Source organism: Oryctolagus cuniculus, chromosome 2, assembly GCF_964237555.1.
Source record: "Oryctolagus cuniculus chromosome 2, mOryCun1.1, whole genome shotgun sequence".
NCBI lineage: Eukaryota > Metazoa > Chordata > Mammalia > Lagomorpha > Leporidae > Oryctolagus > Oryctolagus cuniculus.
This window is the reverse complement of record NC_091433.1, coordinates 199,443,282-199,459,118: the sequence shown is the minus strand read 5'-3', so window position 1 is coordinate 199,459,118 and position 15,837 is coordinate 199,443,282. Positions and strand designations below refer to the sequence as shown.

General features: G+C 63.7%; 1 protein-coding gene across 1 annotated transcript in view; it reads left to right on the top strand.

The window, feature by feature from the left end:
* The window catches only part of TPO (thyroid peroxidase), an 81,045-nt gene that overhangs the window by 63,164 nt on the left and 2,044 nt on the right, over window positions 1–15,837 (top strand). The window contains exons 13-18 of the mRNA XM_070069763.1: window positions 324–561; window positions 1,170–1,378; window positions 2,498–2,665; window positions 12,528–12,659; window positions 13,938–14,037; window positions 15,465–15,582. Coding sequence (XP_069925864.1) covers window positions 324–561; window positions 1,170–1,378; window positions 2,498–2,665; window positions 12,528–12,659; window positions 13,938–14,037; window positions 15,465–15,582 — 965 coding nt within the window. The remainder of the gene's footprint in view (window positions 1–323; window positions 562–1,169; window positions 1,379–2,497; window positions 2,666–12,527; window positions 12,660–13,937; window positions 14,038–15,464; window positions 15,583–15,837) is intronic.

The following is a 15,837-nucleotide window of genomic DNA, read 5'->3' as shown; positions in this document are numbered from 1 at the left end:
CTCCACCTCAGGCACTGACCAGGTCCCCTGAGCGCTGGTGAGAGGTGACGGTCAGAGGGAGGATGCCTGTGGGCCCTGTGCGAGAGGGGCTGGCGGCGTCTCTCTGGGGAGTTGCTGTCCAGGGTCTGTGTGGGGGCAGAGCTGAGCGTCGCTGGGTGAGAGGAGCCCCCATGGACGTTCTGGGGGGGTCGCGTGACCCCCTCCAGTGCGCGTCCTGAGCTGCATGCTGGAATATTCCAGGATGCTGAGCTCGGGGCTGGGCTGCGGCGGGAGGGGCGGCAGCAGCTGCACACCAAGATGGCTCACCCCAGCCCCCTGCCCAGGTTACAACGCGTGGAGGGCGTTCTGTGGCCTGCCGCGCCTGGAGACCCCCGCCCACCTCAGCGAGGTCCTAGCCGACCGCGGCGTTGTCCATAGGCTGATGGATCTGTACGGACATCCCGACAACATCGACATCTGGCTGGGCGGCCTGGCCGAGAAGCTGCTCCCCGGGGCACGCACGGGGCCTCTGTTCGCGTGCATCATCGGCAGGCAGATGAAGGCCCTGAGGGACGGGGACAGGTAGGTGTCCATGGCGGCCATGCTGCCTCCTGTGGCTTCCGGAGACCCTGGCGGGATACCTCCCTCAGCCACAGCTTCCCCTGCTGCAGGATAGGGTGGGCGCAGAAGGGGGTGCAGACACAGCACAAGGCCCCCCAGAAGCCAGCAGGTGTGGAGGGCTGCAGGCAGGGAAATGGCACTGTGTCCCTTACCATGGAGGCCACGCCCCTGCCGAGGCTCAGGTTGCAAAGGCCAGGCCTGGGTGCCCACAAGCCCTCCTCCTCATCCCCCCGCCCCCTTTCTCCTCTCTCCCCCTCCTCCCTCCCTCCCTCTTCCCTCCTCCCTCCCTCCTCTTCCCTTCCCTTCTGCCTGTTCCTCCACCTCCCTCCTCCTTCCCCTCCTCCCCCTCCTCCCTGGCTCTCCCCACCTTCCTCCTCTTCCCCCTCCTGCTCCCCCTTCCTCGCCCCTCTCCTCCTTCCTCCCCCTCCCTCTCTGGGCACCTGGTCCTGCCCTGGTCCAGACACTGTGTTCTCCTTGCTGGGCCTGCAGACTGTGATGTTGGGGTGCCTGGTGTGTGAGTGAACTGGAGAGACTCCCGCTCACCCACGCTTCCTGCTCTCTCCTCCGAGGTTCTGGTGGGAGCACGGGCCAGTCTTCACTGAGGCCCAGCGGCTGGAACTGGAGAAGCACTCCTTGTCCCGGGTGGTCTGTGACAACACGGGCCTCACCAGGGTGCCGGGCGATGCCTTCCAAGGTGGACAGTTCCCTCAAGACTTTGAGTCCTGTGAGGACATCCCTGGCATGAACCTGGACGCGTGGCGGGAGACCCTCCCTCAAGGTGATTTTAAGCCCCTTTTGCGTCACCACACAGAGCACAGCCTGTAGCAGAGGAGGGCGACTTCCCGGAGAGCCGCGTCTGACCCAGGCTGGTGGAGCAAACAGCGTCATCACCGCTGCCAGCCCCACGCAGTGGCTGTGTCCTCCACTGAGGAAGTCCGAGTCCACCAGCCTGAGCACCCTGGTCCCAGGGGACAGATGGCCTTGCCGAGCAGTGCCATGGAGAAAGGGCTCAGGGAGTCGTTGGGGTGCAGTACCCCAGCACTGGCCTGCAGGGTCTGTGCTGGCTCGGTAGGGCCCCCAGGATCACCCACCAAGCTGCTCCGTTCCTGTGGGCACATTGCCCCAGTTGAAAGCAGCAGGTGAGATCACATAACTTTTATTTTTTAAAGATTTATCATTTGTTTGAAAGATAGAGCTAGAGATCTTCCATCCGCTGGTTCACTCCCCAGATAGTCGCAACAGCCAGGGCTGCACCAGGGCAAAGCCAGGGATCTGGAACTCTGGGTCTCCCGTGTGGATGGCAGAGGCCCATGCACTTGGCCCATCTCTGCTGCTTTCCCAGGTGCATCAGCAGGGAGCTGGAGCAGACGCAGAGCAGCTGGGACTCAAACCAGTGTTCTTGTGGGATGCCAGTGCTGTAGGTGGGGGCTGGATGTCACACATTTCTAGGAGCAAATCTTGGTCAGTGTAGGTCAGCATTGGCCACATAGAAAAGATGCACGAGGACCAGGAGCCGGGGTTTTCAGGGTTTAGTTCAGAGCAACTGGTCGCCTCAGCTTCTGTTCTGCAGGTGTTCAGAGGTCCCTGGCACCAGGCACTTGGTCAGGTCTCGTGGACACCACCAGCTCCCCAGAGGTAGACCAGCTACTGGCAGCAGCTGAAGATTCGGTCACTGGTGCCTTCCATACAGCGGGCCCTTGTCTGGGAGGTGGGCCCTGCTGGGGAGTGAACACACCCCACACAGGCGCCTCCATCGCCCTCTGTCTGGGGGGGAGGGCAGATGACCAGCACATCCCCCTCAGAAGGCCCTGGCCCCGGCGTGGCCCGGGGGCTGGGAGCTAAGGGAATGGTGGGCGTGGGTGCAGCCCCAAGCAGGAGACTTTTCTACGTTGTACAGACAGGTGTGGCCTCCCAGACCCGGTGGATGGCGGGGACTTTGTGCTCTGTGAAGAGGCGGGGAGGCGCAGGCTGGTGTTCTCCTGTCGTCATGGATACGAGCTCCAAGGGCCAGAGCAAGTCACCTGCACCCCGGAGGGCTGGGACTCCCGGCCCCCTGCTTGTAAAGGTCAGTCATTTAGTAGGCTGGGGCGGGGCGTGCGGGGGCGGGGTGAGAACCAGAGCCTGCGTTTCCACGTGTCGGCAGGCAGCATGGGCCAGGAAGCTGTCCACCAGACAGTGCCGTGGGCGCATCTGTGCTCAGGTAGCAGAGCGTGACAGCAGTCACCTGAGGAGCATGGCACCAGGCAGGGCCTTGGGAGAGGGTCAGGGAGAGACGGATCTGCAAAGCTGACTTTGGGAATGAAATGTCGGGAGCATGCCCTCTGAGAGTCCACGTGGTGAGCCCCCAGCCATCTGGGACCAGTGACTTCTCTCTGCTCCCTCAGGGACCGCTGGGCCCAATTCCCAAGCCTCCTCTCACCCAGGGGTGCCCAGGAGCTGCCCGCGCCATTCCTGGAGAGCACGTGGGGGACGGCCAGCCACTCTACTGGCTTCTCCCTGTGACCCCATGAGTGGGCGTCACCCCCAGGGCACCTGGATGGCCAATGGGTCAGTTGGCAGAATGTGGGTCCTTGGGTGGCCATGCAGGGAGGCCAGCAGGACATCCCCATGAGACTGCTCTGGCCACAGAGTGACCCGGTGGCCCAGGGCCAGGTCTCCCCTAACCAACCCTGACTCACACCCCTGCGGGGCCCTGGGGCAGGGCCTGGAGAGGCTCCCCCACCAAGGCCGTCTCCCAGGAGGGAGGGGGATGGCATCAGAATTGCACTGAGTGAGCCGCGCGCAGCACAGGGAAGAGTCCGGCGGAAATGCGAGCAGTCCCTGGGTTCAGGTTTTGGCGTTTGGCTGAGGAAGGAGGGTGTTCTGTGGGTGGTGAAGATGGTTGTCCGGCCGCTGAATGCAACGCAGTGCCGTGGTGAGGCTCTGGGTTCAACTGCAGATCCTTGGTGCAGTGCCACAGCTGCATGGCCAGGAGAGTGGTGGAGGGGCTGTGGGCCCCGTGGACCTGGAGGACTGGGCTCAGGTTGAGAGGCCGACTGCTGTCCCCACAGCTGTCTCAGGTTCACATGGAGAGACAGGGCCCCGCGGCTGGAGAAGGCAGGCTGGGAGCTGACCCAGCGCGCACGGATCAGGGCAAGGAGGCTACTGCCAGTGGCGCTAGCCTGGCCCCTGGCCCAGGAAACCTTCCTCTGGACTTAAAATGGTTCCGCACTCCCAGACTCCCGCCAGCAGGAAGTGGGCTGTGCTGGTCTGGCTTAGGCTGCTCCCTGGAGCCCCGCGGCTGTGCCTCCTGCGGACCCTGGGTGCATTTGCCATTACGTGATCTGCCGCGTCCTCACTCCTGACAGCCACCACCCCCTTCCACCAGGGCAGCAGGGCTGCTCCAGCCGTTGGCTCTGTCTCCCCAGAATCTCCTGGTTTCTGTGAGCCTGTGTGCTCCGTGTGAGAGGAGGATGAGCCTAAGGTTCAGCTCTCGGGCTGTGCGTTCCACCCGTGAACAGCAGTGTAGCCTGAGACTCTGAGCTCCATATGTGTGGTGCACCGTGGTGCAGGGTGAGTGGGTGTGAGGGAGGCGAGTGGGACTCGGGACCACAGCCCACCCAGTACAAACACGAGTCTCAGAGCATTGGCACAATCAGAAGCCATTTAGAGTGTTTACTTCTGCGGGTCGTATTTATAAACATAGAAGAGAACTTCTGAATGTCAGTTACATCCCCAGTGAGAAGCAGAAAGGGAGGGCATTACTGTTTACTCAACTCTGTCCTTTTCGTTTATTGCTTTTCTCATTAAAGCATCATCTTAACTTAGAAAATGCTCCATAGGAGAAGTCATGATAAGACTTAAATGCATTCATTTATGAACACAAATTTTTTTAAGATTTTATTTATTGTTAATTTGAGAGGTAGAGTTACAGATAGGGAGAGGGAGAGACAGAAAGAGAGAGAGGTCTTTCTTCTATTGGTTCACTCCCCAGATGGCCGCAACGGCTGGAGCTGCGCCAGGAGCCAGGCGCGTCTTCCCAGTCTCCCGTGTGGGTGCAGGGCCCCAAGCACTTGGGCCATCTTCTACTGCTTTCTTAGGCCATGGCAGAGAGCTGGATTGGAAGAGGAGCAGCTGGGACTAGAACCAGTGCCCGTATGGGGTGCCGGCACCACAGGTGGAGGATTAACCTGCACAACGGCGCAGACCCCCACAAATATTTTCACCACATCTTTTCCCTATGCTAGAAGTTTCTCAGTGAAGAATTATGAGAAAAAAAAACAGAGTAAGCACACAAGAAAGAGAACTCTTCATTAAGAACATCAGTGTTTAGCTGGTCAACAAAATCTGCCTTTTCCGCATCGATGGCTGCAGCAGGGAAGGCTCTGGGTTTTCCTGAGCATTTAATGAGGATATCACCTCTCACCGTTCAAATCCGAGTTCCTCCCTGAAACCCAGATCTGATAGAAGGAAAAAAAAAGAAACCTTCACAAGTTAGCATAGTCATCCCCATCTGGGGGCTGTAAGGTTGTACTTTGCAGGTGGATAACACCTTTGAGTCTGTGGCCTTCTACACCACTTACCGTCGAGATGAAGCAATGCGTGATGCGTGCATGGACACGAGGTTCTTGTGTCTGCTTCTTGGTTTGCAGCCAGCACAGGTGTGCTCAGAGCAGTGGAAGCCCGTGCTGGCTCGCTGCCTGGGTGGGGCGTTGGGATGCACACAGCAGCAAACAAGGGAACCTGGAGACCGGCGAGGCCTGGCCTCTATTAGGCTGGATCTGGAGTCTGGGACGCTGGGATTCCCCCTCTCTTCGTCCAGCCAGGGGGAGTTGTCACCTGGCCCTCAGCGGTGGTCCTCAGATGGGGAGAAGTGGGACGTGCAGGTTCCTGGCTGGGGCGTCCTGAGGATACACCGATCACATGGAGAGTGCTGGGGGTCACACTGTGCCCCCCAAAGACACGCATTCAGGTCCTAACCCCTGGTTCCTCAGGGTGCAGCCTCACCTGGGATCACGGGGTCGGAAGATGCCGTTGAGTAAGATGGGGTCGCGGGGTTGGGCCCTAAACAAGGCCTGCCCTCCTACGAGAAGCCACATGGTGGACGGCAGGGTGCAGCTGGGGTATGAGGCGAGGCACGCTGAGGGCCAGCAGCTGCTGGAAGCTGGGGGAGGCAGCAGGGCAGTGCGTGCGACCTGCTGGCACCGCTGGCCTGCAGGTGCTGAGGGGACAACTCCAGTCCCCAAGCATTGTGGGAGCTGCAGGCCGCGTCTGGGCGGCAGCATCGAGGCGGCACTGGGGAGCAGAGCTGTACTGACTGGAGAGAGCTGGCCTGGAGGCGCTGCCTTGGACATGTGAAATGGAGCCCGCATGGTGCCTCCAGGACGAGGACAGCTGCTCCTCTCTGCTGACCTCATCCCCCATCCCAGGTTAGGAGGAGAAAGTGGACCTGCCACACCCATGGGTGCCATCCTAACAGAGCCACAGCAAAAGGGACACCCCTTCCTGTGGGCCCCAGATGCCTCCCCACAGCACCCGTGCTTGGGGCCTGCGTGGAATGTGGTGAACAGTACACAGACATCCTCAGCAATAAGAAGAGACCCGGCTCAGACAGGGCTCCGGTCCCCTCAGCCCCACTGCTGTTCTGGTGCCCTTGTCATCACCAGTCTCGGGAGCCCACAGCTCCCCTCGCCCACAGGGTCTTCTCCCTGGCCAGGTCCCACAGGTTGCACCGTGCTGCCCATCAGCAAAGTGAGGAAGGCAGGCTCGCGGCAGACCTGCGGCCCTGGCCTGTGCGTGAGAAGCTGCTGCTGGTCAGCCCAGTGCATGTGCGCAGCACCAGGTATCCCTCAGCCCAGTGCACGTGGGCAGCACCAGGCGTCCCTCAGCCCAGTACACGTGGGCAGCACCAGGTGTCCCCCAGCCCAGTGCACGTGGGCAGCACCAGGCGTCCCTCAGCCCAGTGCACGTGGGCAGCACCAGGCGTCCCTCAGCCCCAGTGCACGTGGGCATCACCAGGCGTCCCTCAGCTCCAGTACACGTGGGCATCACCAAGTGTCCCTCAGCCCAAGTGCACGTGGGCAGCAAAAGGTGTCCCTCAGCCCCAGTGCACGAGGGCAGCACCAGGCGTCCCTCAGCTCCAGTACACGTGGGCAGCACCAGGTGTCCCTCAGCCCAGTGCACGTGGGCAGCACCAGGTATCTCTCAGCCCAGTGCATGTGGGCAGCACCAGGCGTCCCTCAGCCCAGTGAACATGGGCAGTACCAGGCGTCCCTCAGCCCAGTGCACGTGGGCAGCACCAGGTGTCCCTCAGCTCCAGTGCATGTGGGCAGCACCAGGCGTCCCTCAGCCCAGTGCACGTGGGCAGCACCAGGCGTCCCTCAGCCCCAGTGCACGTGGGCAGCACCAGGCGTCCCTCAGCCCAGTGCACGTGGACATCACCAGGTGTCCCTCAGCTCCAGTACACGTGGGCAGCACCAGGTGTCCCTCAGCCCCAGTGCACGAGGGCAGCACCAGGCGTCCCTCAGCCCAGTGCACGTGGACATCACCAGGTGTCCCTCAGCCCAGTGCACGTGGACATCACCAGGTGTCCCTCAGCTCCAGTACACGTGGGCAGCACCAGGTGTCCCTCAGCCCCAGAGCACGAGGGCAGCACCAGGTGTCCCTCAGCCCCAGTGCATGTGGGCAGCACCAGGCGTCCCTCAGCCCAGTGCACATGGGCAGTACCAGGCGTCCCTCAGCCCAGTGCACGTGGGCAGCACCAGGTGTCCCTCAGCTCCAGTGCACGTGGGCAGCACCAGGTGTCCCTCAGCCCCAGTGCACGTGGGCATCACCAGGCGTCCCTCAGCCCAGTGCACGTGGACATCACCAGGTGTCCCTCAGCTCCAGTACACGTGGGCAGCACCAGGTGTCCCTCAGCCCCAGTGCACGAGGGCAGCACCAGGCGTCCCTCAGCCCAGTGCACATGGGCATCACCAGGCGTCCCTCAGCCCCAGTGCACGTGGCAGCACCAGGCGTCCCTCAGCCCCAGTGCACGTGGGCATCACCAGGCGTCCCTCAGCCCAGTGCACGTGGGCATCACCAGGCGTCCCTCAGCCCAGTGCACGTGGGCAGCACCAGGTGTCCCTCAGCCCCAGTGCACGAGGACAGCACCAGGCGTCCCTCAGCCCAGTGCACGTGGGCAGCACCAGGTGTCCCTCAGCCCAGTGCACGTGGGCATCACCAGGCGTCGCTCAGCCCAGTGCACGTGGGCAGCACCAGGTGTCCCTCAGCCCAGTGCACGTGGGCAGTACCAGGCGTCCCTCAGCCCAGTGCACGAGGACAGCACCAGGTGTCCCTCAGCCCAGTGCACGTGGGCATCACCAGGCGTCCCTCAGCCCCAGTGCACGAGGACAGCACCAGGCGTCCCTCAGCCCAGTGCACGTGGGCATCACCAGGCGTCCCTCAGCTCCAGTACACGTGGGCATCACCAGGTGTCCCTCAGCCCCAGTGCACGAGGGCAGCACCAGGCGTCCCTCAGCTCCAGTACACGTGGGCAGCACCAGGTGTCCCTCAGCCCAGTGCACGTGAGCAGCACCAGGTGTCCCTCAGCCCAGTGCACGTGAGCAGCACCAGGTGTCCCTCAGCCCAGTGCACGTGGGCAGCACCAGGCGTCCCTCAGCCCAGTGCACGTGGGCAGCACCAGGCGTCCCTCAGCCCAGTGCACGTGGGCATCACCAGGTGTCCCTCAGCCCCAGTGCACGTGGGCAGCACCAGGCGTCCCTCAGCCCCAGTGCACGTGGGCAGCACCAGGTGTCCCTCAGCCCCAGTGCACGAGGGCAGCACCAGGCGTCCCTCAGCTCCAGTACACGTGGGCAGCACCAGGTGTCCCTCAGCCCAGTGCACGTGGGCAGCACCAGGTGTCCCTCAGCCCAGTGCACGTGGGCAGCATCAGGTGTCCCTCAGCTCAGTGCACGTGGGCAGCACCAGGTGTCCCTCAGCCCAGTGCACGTGGGCAGCACCAGGTGTCCCTCAGCCCAGTGCACGTGGGCAGTACCAGGCGTCCCTCAGCCCAGTGCATGTGGGCAGCACCAGGTGTCCCTCAGCCCAGTGCACGTGGGCAGCACCAGGCGTCCCTCAGCCCAGTGCACGTGGGCAGCACCAGGTGTCCCTCAGCCCCAGTGCACGTGGGCATCACCAGGCGTCCCTCAGCCCAGTGCACGTGGACATCACCAGGTGTCCCTCAGCTCCAGTACACGTGGGCAGCACCAGGCGTCCCTCAGCCCCAGTGCACGAGGGCAGCACCAGGCGTCCCTCAGCCCAGTGCACATGGGCATCACCAGGCGTCCCTCAGCCCCAGTGCACGTGGGCAGCACCAGGCGTCCCTCAGCCCAGTGCACGTGGGCAGCACCAGGCGTCCCTCAGCCCAGTGCACGTGGGCATCACCAGGCGTCCCTCAGCCCAGTGCACGTGGGCAGCACCAGGTGTCCCTCAGCCCCAGTGCACGTGGGCAGCACCAGGTGTCCCTCAGCCCCAGTGCACGAGGGCAGCACCAGGCGTCCCTCAGCTCCAGTACACGTGGGCAGCACCAGGTGTCCCTCAGCCCAGTGCACGTGAGCAGCACCAGGTGTCCCTCAGCCCAGTGCACGTGGGCAGCATCAGGTGTCCCTCAGCCCCAGTGCACGTGGCAGCACCAGGCGTCCCTCAGCCCCAGTGCACGAGGGCAGCACCAGGCGTCCCTCAGCTCCAGTACACGTGGGCAGCACCAGGTGTCCCTCAGCCCAGTGCACGTGAGCAGCACCAGGTGTCCCTCAGCCCAGTGCACGTGAGCAGCACCAGGTGTCCCTCAGCCCAGTGCACGTGGGCAGCACCAGGCGTCCCTCAGCCCAGTGCACGTGGACAACACCAGGCGTCCCTCAGCCCAGTGCACGTGGGCAGCACCAGGTATCCCTCAGCCCAGTGCACGTGGGCAGCACCAGGTGTCCCTCAGCCCCAGTGCACGTGGGCATCACCAGGCGTCCCTCAGCCCCAGTACACGTGGGCATCACCAGGTGTCCCTCAGCCCCAGTGCACGTGGGCAGCACCAGGTGTCCCTCAGCCCCAGTGCACGAGGGCAGCACCAGGCGTCCCTCAGCTCCAGTACACGTGGGCAGCACCAGGTGTCCCTCAGCCCAGTGCACGTGAGCAGCACCAGGTGTCCCTCAGCCCAGTGCACGTGGGCAGCATCAGGTGTCCCTCAGCTCAGTGCACGTGGGCAGCACCAGGTGTCCCTCAGCCCAGTGCACGTGGGCAGCACCAGGTGTCCCTCAGCCCAGTGCACGTGGGCAGTACCAGGCGTCCCTCAGCCCAGTGCATGTGGGCAGCACCAGGTGTCCCTCAGCTCCAGTGCACGTGGGCAGCACCAGGCGTCCCTCAGCCCAGTGCACGTGGGCAGCACCAGGCGTCCCTCAGCCCCAGTGCACGTGGGCATCACCAGGCGTCCCTCAGCCCAGTGCACGTGGACATCACCAGGTGTCCCTCAGCTCCAGTACACGTGGGCAGCACCAGGTGTCCCTCAGCCCCAGTGCACGAGGGCAGCACCAGGCGTCCCTCAGCCCAGTGCACATGGGCATCACCAGGCGTCCCTCAGCCCCAGTGCACGTGGGCAGCACCAGGTATCCCTCAGCCCAGTGCACGTGGGCAGCACCAGGCGTCCCTCAGCCCAGTGCACGTGAGCAGCACCAGGTGTCCCTCAGCCCAGTGCACATGGGCAGTACCAGGCGTCCCTCAGCCCAGTGCACGAGGACAGCACCAGGTGTCCCTCAGCCCCAGTGCACGTGGGCAGCACCAGGCGTCCCTCAGCCCCAGTGCACGAGGACAGCACCAGGCGTCCCTCAGCCCAGTGCACGTGGGCATCACCAGGCGTCCCTCAGCCCCAGTGCACGTGGGCAGCACCAGGCGTCCCTCAGCCCAGTGCACGTGGGCAGCACCAGGCGTCCCTCAGCCCCAGTGCACGTGGGCAGCACCAGGCGTCCCTCAGCCCAGTGCACGTGGCGGCACCAGGTGTCCCTCAGCCCAGTGCACGTGGGCAGCACCAGGTGTCCCTCAGGTAGGGGGCTCCCACGGCAGCTTCACTCACTGGCTCCACACACACTAGGCACTCTCACCCGCGTGGCACCAGAGCCCGGGCCAGTCCAGCTTGTCCACTCAGCACCAAGACCTTGGACAACTCACGCAGCCGCCTCCAGGCTGTTGACCCTCTTGATGCCAGGATCCCAGGACCAGAGGGGTTCACAGACCCTGTGCTGGCCCCGAGAAGGCCAGCACAGAGCACAGGGGGACTCAGTCCTTCCTGTCCGAGGACATCCTAGGAAGACACACACCGGTCTCTGCCGCTCACAGAACATTCAGTGATGTGCAGATGCCTCTGACGCTGCGCGTTGTGAAGGGCAGTTGTGGAGCAAGTCACCGGGAGAGGGTCAGACTGCGCACGCAGGCTGGGGTCCTGGGCTGCAGCCCACAGGGACAGGCGTGGACTCGGGCAGGGCCCAGGGCTGCAGCTCCCAGGGACAGGTGGGCTTGGGCAGGGCCCAGGGCTGCAGCTCCCGGGGACAGGTGGACTCGGGTACAGGGCCCAGGGCTGCAGCCCACAGGGACAGGCAGACTTGGGTACAGGGCCCAGGGCTGCAGCTCCCAGGGACAGGTGGACTCTGGCAGGGCCCAGGGCTACAGCTCCCAGGGACAGGTGGACTTGGGCAGGGCCCAGGGCTGAGCTCCCAGGGACAGGTGGACTCAGGTACAGGGCCCAGGGCTGTGGCTCCCAGGGACAGGCAGACTCGGGTACAGGGCCCAGGGCTGCAGCTCCCAGGGACAGGTGGACTCGGGCAGGGCCCAGGGCTGCAGCTCCCAGGGACAGGTGGACTCAGGTACAGGGCCCAGGGCTGCAGCTCCCAGGGACAGGTGGACTCAGGTACAGGGCCCAGGGCTGCAGCTCCCAGGGACAGGTGGACTCAGGCAGGGCCCAGGGCTGCAGCTCCCAGGGACAGGTGGACTCAGGTACAGGGCCCAGGGCTGCAGCTCCCGGGGACAGGTGGACTCGGGCAGGGCCCAGGGCTGCAGCCCCCAGGGACAGATGGACTTGGGCAGGGCCCAGGGCTACAGCTCGCCTTCTTTGTGCATAGAGGGGGATCTGGGCCCAGCTGACAGCCGCTCCCTCATCACCACGTCTGCATACTGCAGATCGCGCTCCAGAGCCCTGATTTCATTCCTGGCCTTAGCGGCAGAGGTGCATTATTTGGGTTGGGGGAGGTGGCATGGAGGAGTAGGCCTGAATTCCCACTGGAGTGCCTGCTGGCTGGCCAGGAAGTCCCCAGCCTGGGCGGCCCTAGGTCGTCCTCACCTTCACCCCACCTCACTTGCTGCAGCCCTGGGCCAGCTCCCTGGCAGCACTGGGCTCCTCCAAGAAGGCGACTCTGATCCCAGGGCTGTAAATGCCCCGGGAGACCCTGTGCCCAGGAGGTGCCCGTGATGTCTGCCACGCTCGCTCCCATCACGTGCACATTTGAGCTGCAGGAAGGATGTGGGATCTGCGGGCTTAAAGCCAGTGTTGTTTGCCAGAGGCAGGGCCCACAGCGGGGCCTGGCCCTGCAATCTGGCAGGAGAAGTGCGTTTGGCTCCCGTGGTCTGAGTGACCCCCACATCACAGCAGAGGACAGTGGGAGGGTGGCTGCAGGGTCCATGTTAGCAGAGTGGACAGGGCCGTGGCTCTGGGTCCTGCAGTGGGGGGGGGGGGGTTGGGAGGGGGGTGGCAGGTGGCTCAGACTGAGTCCAGGGACTTGTGGCAGAGGATTCTGCAGCCTTTGCTCCTGAGAATTGCGGGAGCAAGAGGTGGCCTCCCTGTCCTCCTGGACCTGGACTGGACCTGGGTGTGAGGCCGGCCTCCTTCCTAGGAGGGGCGGGCGCACACTCACTCATGCTCATCATTTCTGCAGATGTGGATGAGTGCGCAGACCCGGCGTATGCGCCCTGCCACCCCTCAGCTCGGTGCCGGAACACCAAGGGTAGCTTCCGCTGTACCTGCACAGACCCCTATGTGCTGGGGGACGACGGGAGAACCTGTGTAGGTAAGTGTGGGCGCGCCTACTTGGTGGCTGCATTTGCAGCCTGCGGCATGGGAAATGCGCTCAGCCCCTCTGCAGCGTGGGCAGGGAGGGGCGGCTGCACTGCAGGACAGGCGGATGATGTCAGGGAAGCCTGCGGCCTTGGTTCCTGTAGCCGGTGCAGGGGCACACCTCAGCCGAGGGGTGGCCGAGGACATTTGGGTTCCCTGGGTACTACTCGCTCCAGGCCCCTTTGAACACACTCCGCCTGCCCTGACACAGGCCTGGGCAATGGTTCGTGTGTGTCTATCCCCAAGCAATGAGGGGTCCAGGTGCGACCCTGCAAGCCTGTGCAGGCTCTGAGGAAGGCTCGGTGAGCGTGCAGATTGGACGCCAGATGCCGCTGGAGGACTGCGTTCCAGCTGCTGCTGCACAGAGCGAGCCCCCTGCCAGCACCACCTCCAGGCTCAGGAATTGCTGCCTGCACCTCCCCCCCAACCCCCTCCCAGGCCCGCCCCCTTCAAGGACATCCACGAGTGTTCCTGCCCTGAGCCTGGTAGGGGCTCATGGGCCCTCTCAGTGCAGTGGGGTGGGGTGAGAGGACACAAGGCCCACACGGTGCAGTCACTGGCCCAGCATGACCCGGATGATGGACGAGGGGTCAGGGCTCGCCAGGCTGGACGCACCTGGGACAGTCACCTCCAGAACAAGCAGGAGGGCCCCTTGCAGATGAAGAGGCTGGTGTGTGGGTAGATGCAGGTTCCCTGCAGACTCAGATGCACAGGCAGACTTGATACAGGTCCAGGAGCATACAGAGACACAATGTCACAGGCCAGGTGGTGTCCCAGCCAGCAACAGGCATACACAGGGCTCCACACGCCCTCAGCCACAGGGTGACCTCGTTGCTTGTGTGTGGAACGAGATATGACCAAAGGCACAGAGGGTCCTGCTCTGCTGAGCAGTCACTGCGCCCTCCCGGCCCCATCCCCGTCCTTTCGGGCCCAGGGTCTCTGGGGTGGGCGCACCCAGGGTGCTCAGTGCTCCCTGGTCTCGGCACACAGGGATGCTTCCTGCCCCGTGGGAACCTCTGCAGGCAGTGTCTCCCAGGGTGGAGCCACCTGTCCCACTCACTCCCCGCACCCATGGCCAGTTCTGGGCTGAGTGTTTTAACGGCTTCTCCAGGCAGACAAATACCCCTCCATGGGCTCAGCTGACCCAGAATCAAGTGTGGGCCAGGGTCAGCCGAGAAGATGGATGCTGCCCACCCAGCAGGCTCTGCTAACCCAGCCCCTCTGTGCCCAGACTCCGGCAGGCTCCCTCGGGCGTCCTGGGTCTCCATCGCGCTGGGCGCCCTGCTCGTGGGCGGCATGGCGGTGCTCACGTGGACGGTGATCTGCAGGTGGTAAGTGCCATGTACCTTCCAAGGCCGCGTCCTCTCCTCTGGGCACAGCCGGTCTAGCACAGCCCAGCACTCTCCTCCAGGCACGGCTGGTCCAGCACAGCCGAGTGCTCTCCTCCAGGCACAGCTGGTCCAGCACAGCCCAGCGCTCTCCTCCTGGCACGGCCGGTCCGGCACAGCCCAGTGCTCTCCTCCTGGCACGGCCGGTCTGGCACAGCCAGTCACCAGTGCTTCACTTCTCCCCAGGCAGATACAGGTCAGCGGCAGTCTGAAGGCACTGGCCTGAGAGCCACTCCGAGCAGCACATTAGACTTGCTGGCGCATTCCTCTGCTTCAGGCAGTGAGTGGGGTGGCCACCTGCACCCTTTGGGTAGCACACGCTTGGCTCTTATTGGGGTGAAGACTCCCAAGAGGCTCCTCAGAGAACCAAGGTCACTCGGGGATGAAAGGTGCACTCCTGCCCCCTGTCGTGGACTCTTCCCAGGGCCAGGTGTGCAAGCCTCTGTCCCAGCAGGGCAGTCTGTGCAGAAGGAACCTGGCTGGGCCTGGCAGGGCGGGGGGGTACTTTCCTTGGCCCTGGTGGGCTGCACCTGCCTCCACTCCCCACGGCGGCTGCTTCCCTGGCAGCTGGTCAGCGTTACTAACTTCCTGATGCACGATTGCCTGTTCTAAACCGGGAATACTAAGAAAGGCTCCACATAGGCCACAAGGTGTGAGTGCCGCCCCAGCCTGGAGCCCAGGATGGGCCCATGCCCCGGGACACCTGAACACACGCTGAGGCCCTGTGGCTCCTCCACACCACACCACGGGCTTGGCTCCGCCCCGCAGGCGACTTCCCGCCTCCTTCCTGTCACTCTCACACGGGTCTGTTCAGTTCTCTCCAAGGCCTGCCGCGGTGGGTGATGGGCTGCGCTCCCACTCAAGGTGTTCATCGGATGCCATTCATCCCGTGGGAGACTGGCAGCCTCCATGTTTACAGGCACCTCCTGGCACTCCAGGCACACCTGCCCTTGACCTACAGAGGACTTGTCACACGTTTCCCCGCCTTGAACATGGATGGTCTGTAGCAATTGCATCCAAGTCAGAGAGTCCTGGAATCCAGGGTCAGTCCAATTTGTGAACCACTTAATCTATGCCAGCTTCACACTGCAGCTCCCTCCCTGTATAAAGAAAAGGCCAAGAAACTTCTAGAAAGCAGCCTCTCGGACACTCCTGACCTTTGACCTTTGATGGAGAAAGTCGAGGCTGTCCCCTGAGTCACCACCAGGCTCTTCCTGCACTCCTCACTGTCCTGAAGCCAGGGCCACGGGGGAGACGCTGCAGCCACGGGGTTCCCCTGAGCCAAGCCAGGCAGAGCACAGAGTCCTGCTGTGGCTCAGAAGGCACGTTCCGGGGATGATGGCGGTGACCGTGTGTGGTGTCTGCCACAGGTCGCGGTCAGGGTCTGAGGCCACACTGCCGGTGCCGGGGAGCGGTGGGAGAGCGACTTCCCCCCTGGGACGCAGGCGGCGTCAGATCACGGGGTTCTGCGCTCCGCACTTGGCGCAGGTGAGTTTCCCTGCAGACTCTCGGGGTCACAGCACTACCGCTTCTAGCGAGGGCGTCCAAGAAGTGGCTGTGGCTCTGCTGCCCATCCCACACGTCCTCCTGTGGCTCTCCTGTCCACACTAAGTCTGTCAGAAGCGAGCCAGTGTGAGACAGCCCAAGGCGGACAGAACTGGGACCCTGAGGGAGAAGGCAGCAGCGCCCCTCCATGCACAGTCACCTGGACCTCACCTCGGAGTCGGCCCCGCCCCCACAGGA